The sequence below is a fragment of the Procambarus clarkii genome, chromosome 26 (genome assembly GCF_040958095.1).
Source record: "Procambarus clarkii isolate CNS0578487 chromosome 26, FALCON_Pclarkii_2.0, whole genome shotgun sequence".
NCBI lineage: Eukaryota > Metazoa > Arthropoda > Malacostraca > Decapoda > Cambaridae > Procambarus > Procambarus clarkii.
The window spans coordinates 42,405,773-42,408,686 of NC_091175.1; the positions used below are offsets into that span (position 1 = coordinate 42,405,773).

Sequence of the window (2,914 nt, forward strand, 5' to 3'; positions counted from 1 at the left end):
AGGTCCCTGGATGACTTTGAGGTCCCTGGATGATTTTGTGGTCCTTGGATGACTTTGTGGTCCCTGGATGACTTTGAGGTCCTGGATGACTTTGAGGTCTCTGGATGACTTTGTGGTCCCTGGATGACTTTGAGGTCCCTGGATGACTTTCAGGTCCCTGGATGACTTTCAGGTCCCTGGATGACTCTGAGGTCCCTGGATGACTCTGAGGTCCCTGGATGACTCTGAGGTCCCTGGATGACTCTGAGGTCCCTGGATGACTCTGATGTCCCTGGATGACTCTGAGGTCCCTGGATGACTCTGAGGTCCCTGGATGACTCTGAGGTCCCTGGATGACTTTGAGGTCCCTGGATGACTTTAAGGTGCCTGGATGACTTTGAGGTCCCTGGATGACTTTGAGGTCCCCGGATGACTTTGTGATCCCTGGATGACTTTGAGGTCCCTGGATGATTTTTTGGTCCCTGGAAGACTCTCAGGTCCCTGGATGACTTTGAGGTCCCTGGATGATTTTGAGGTCCCTGGATGACTTTGAGGTCCCTGGATGACTTTGAGGTCCCTGGATGACTTTGAGGTCCCTGGATGACTTTGAGGTCCCTGGATGACTTTGAGGTCCCAGGATGACTTTGTGGTCCCTGGATGACTTTCTGGTCCCTGGATGACTTTGAGGTCCCTGGATGATTTTGTGGTCCCTGGATGACTCTCTGGTCCCTGGATGATTTTCAGGTCCCTGAATCAGTTTGTTGTCCTGGATGACTTTGTGGTCATTGGATGACTTTGAGGTCCCTGGATGACTTTGAGGTCCCTGGATGACTTTGAGGTCCCTGGATGACTGTGTGGTCCCTTGATGAATTTTGGTCCCTGGATGACTCTCAGGTCCCTGGACGACTTTGAGGTCCCTTGATGATTTTGAGGTCCCTGGATGACTTTGATGTCCCTGGATGACTTTGAGGTCTCTGAATGACTTTAAGGTCCCTGGATGACTTTGAGGTCCCTGGATGACTTTGAGGTCCCAGGATGACTTTGTGGTCCCTGGATGATTTTCAGGTCCCAGGATGACTTTGAGGTCCCTGGATGACTTTGTGGTCCCTGGATGACTGTGTGGTCCCTTGATGAATTTTGGTCCCTGGATGACTCTCAGGTCCCTGGACGACTTTGAGGTCCCTTGATGATTTTGAGGTCCTGGATGACTTTGATGTCCCTGGATGACTTTGAGGTCTCTGGATGACTTTAAGGTCCCTGGATGACTTTGAGGTCCCTGGATGACTTTGAGGTCCCAGGATGACTTTGTGGTCCCTGGATGATTTTGAGGTCCCTGGATGACTTTGTGGTCCCTGGATGACTTTGAGGTCCCTGGATGACTTTGATGTCCCTGGAGGCTTTTGAGGTCCCAGGATGACTTTGTGGTCCCTGGATGACTTTGTGGTCCCAGGATGACTTTGTGGTCCCTGGATGACTTTGTGGTTCCAGGATGACTTTGTGGTCCCTGGATGACTTTGAGGCCCCTGGATGACTTTGAGGTCCCTGAATCACTTTGTGGTCCCTGGATGACTTTGAGGTCCCTGAATCACTTTGTGGTCCCTGGATGACTTTGAGGTCCCTGAATCACTTTGTGGTCCCTGGATGACTTTGAGGTCCCTGGATGACTTTGAGGTCCCTGGATGACTTTAAGGTCCTTGGATGACTTTGTGGTCCCCTGGATGACTTTGAGGTCCCTGGATGACAAATGACACAGCCTGTCATACTCCTAATGTTCCCCAACGTCGAGAAACCGTCGTACTAAAGCGCCCTTCTCCTAACCTACCAGAGGACCCAAAACAGAAAAAGGGACAGTACGTCATTTTCGCCATGATGGATGAGTCCATATGTGGATGAGTCTTCGAGGCTTGGCTATGCTTCACCCTGTAACTTACCCAAGCTTGAGTTACCGGACCTTGTAACTTACCAATGCTTGAGTTACCGGACCTTGTAACTTACCGAAGCTTGAGTTACCGGACCTTGTAACTTATGCAAGCTTGAGTTACCGGACCTTGTAACTTACCCAAGCTTGAGTTACCGAACCATGTAACTTATACATGCTTGAGTTACCGGACCATGTAACTTACCCAAGCTTGAGTTACCGGACCATGTAACTTACCCAAGCTTGAATTACCGGACCTTGTAACTTACCCAAGCTTGAGTTACCGGACCATGTAACTTTCCCAAGCTTGAGTTGCCGGACCTTGTAACTTACCCAAGCTTGAGTTACCGGACCTTGTAACATACCCAAGCTTGAGTTACCAGACCTTGTAACTTACCCAACCTTGAGTTACCGGACCTTGTAACTTACCCAAGCTTGAGATACCAGACCTTGTAACTTACCCAAGCATGAGTTACCGAACCATGTAATTTACCCAAGCTTCAGTTACCGGACCATGTAACTTACCCAAGCTTGAGTTACCGGACCTTGTAACTTACCCAAGCTTGAATTACCGGACCTTGTAACTTATCGAAGCTTGAGTTACCGGACTTTGTAACTTACCCAAGCTTGAGTTACCAGACCTTGTAACTTACCCAAGCTTGAGTTACTGGACATTGTAACTTACCCAAGCTTGAGTTACTGGACCTTGTAACTTATTAAAACTTGAGTTACCGGACCATGTAACGTACCCAAGCTTGAGTTACCGGACCTTGTAACTTACCCAAGCTTGAGTTACTGGACCTAGCAACTTACCCAAGCTTGAGTTACTGGACCTAGTAACTTACCCAAGCTTGAGTTACTGGACCTTGTAACTTATTAAAACTTGAGTTATTGGACCATGTAACTTACCCAAGCTTGAGTTACCGGTCCTTGTAACTTACCCAAGCTTGAGTTACCGGACCTTGTAACTTACCCAAGCTTGAGTTACCGGTCCTTGTAACTTACCCAAGCTTGAGT

The 2,914-nt window shown here is 48.7% G+C and overlaps 1 protein-coding gene across 1 annotated transcript in view; it reads right to left on the bottom strand.

Annotated features, from left to right (window-relative positions):
* The window catches only part of LOC138368946 (collagen alpha-5(IV) chain-like), a 2,076-nt gene extending 2 nt beyond the window's left edge, over positions 1–2,074 (bottom strand). The window contains exons 1-3 of the mRNA XM_069331671.1: positions 2,039–2,074; positions 566–1,540; positions 1–442 (exon numbers count right to left, since the gene is read on the bottom strand). The exon at positions 1–442 is cut by the window's left edge and continues 2 nt beyond it. Coding sequence (XP_069187772.1) covers positions 1–442; positions 566–1,540; positions 2,039–2,074 — 1,453 coding nt within the window. The remainder of the gene's footprint in view (positions 443–565; positions 1,541–2,038) is intronic.
* Positions 2,075–2,914: the final 840 nt, after the last annotated feature.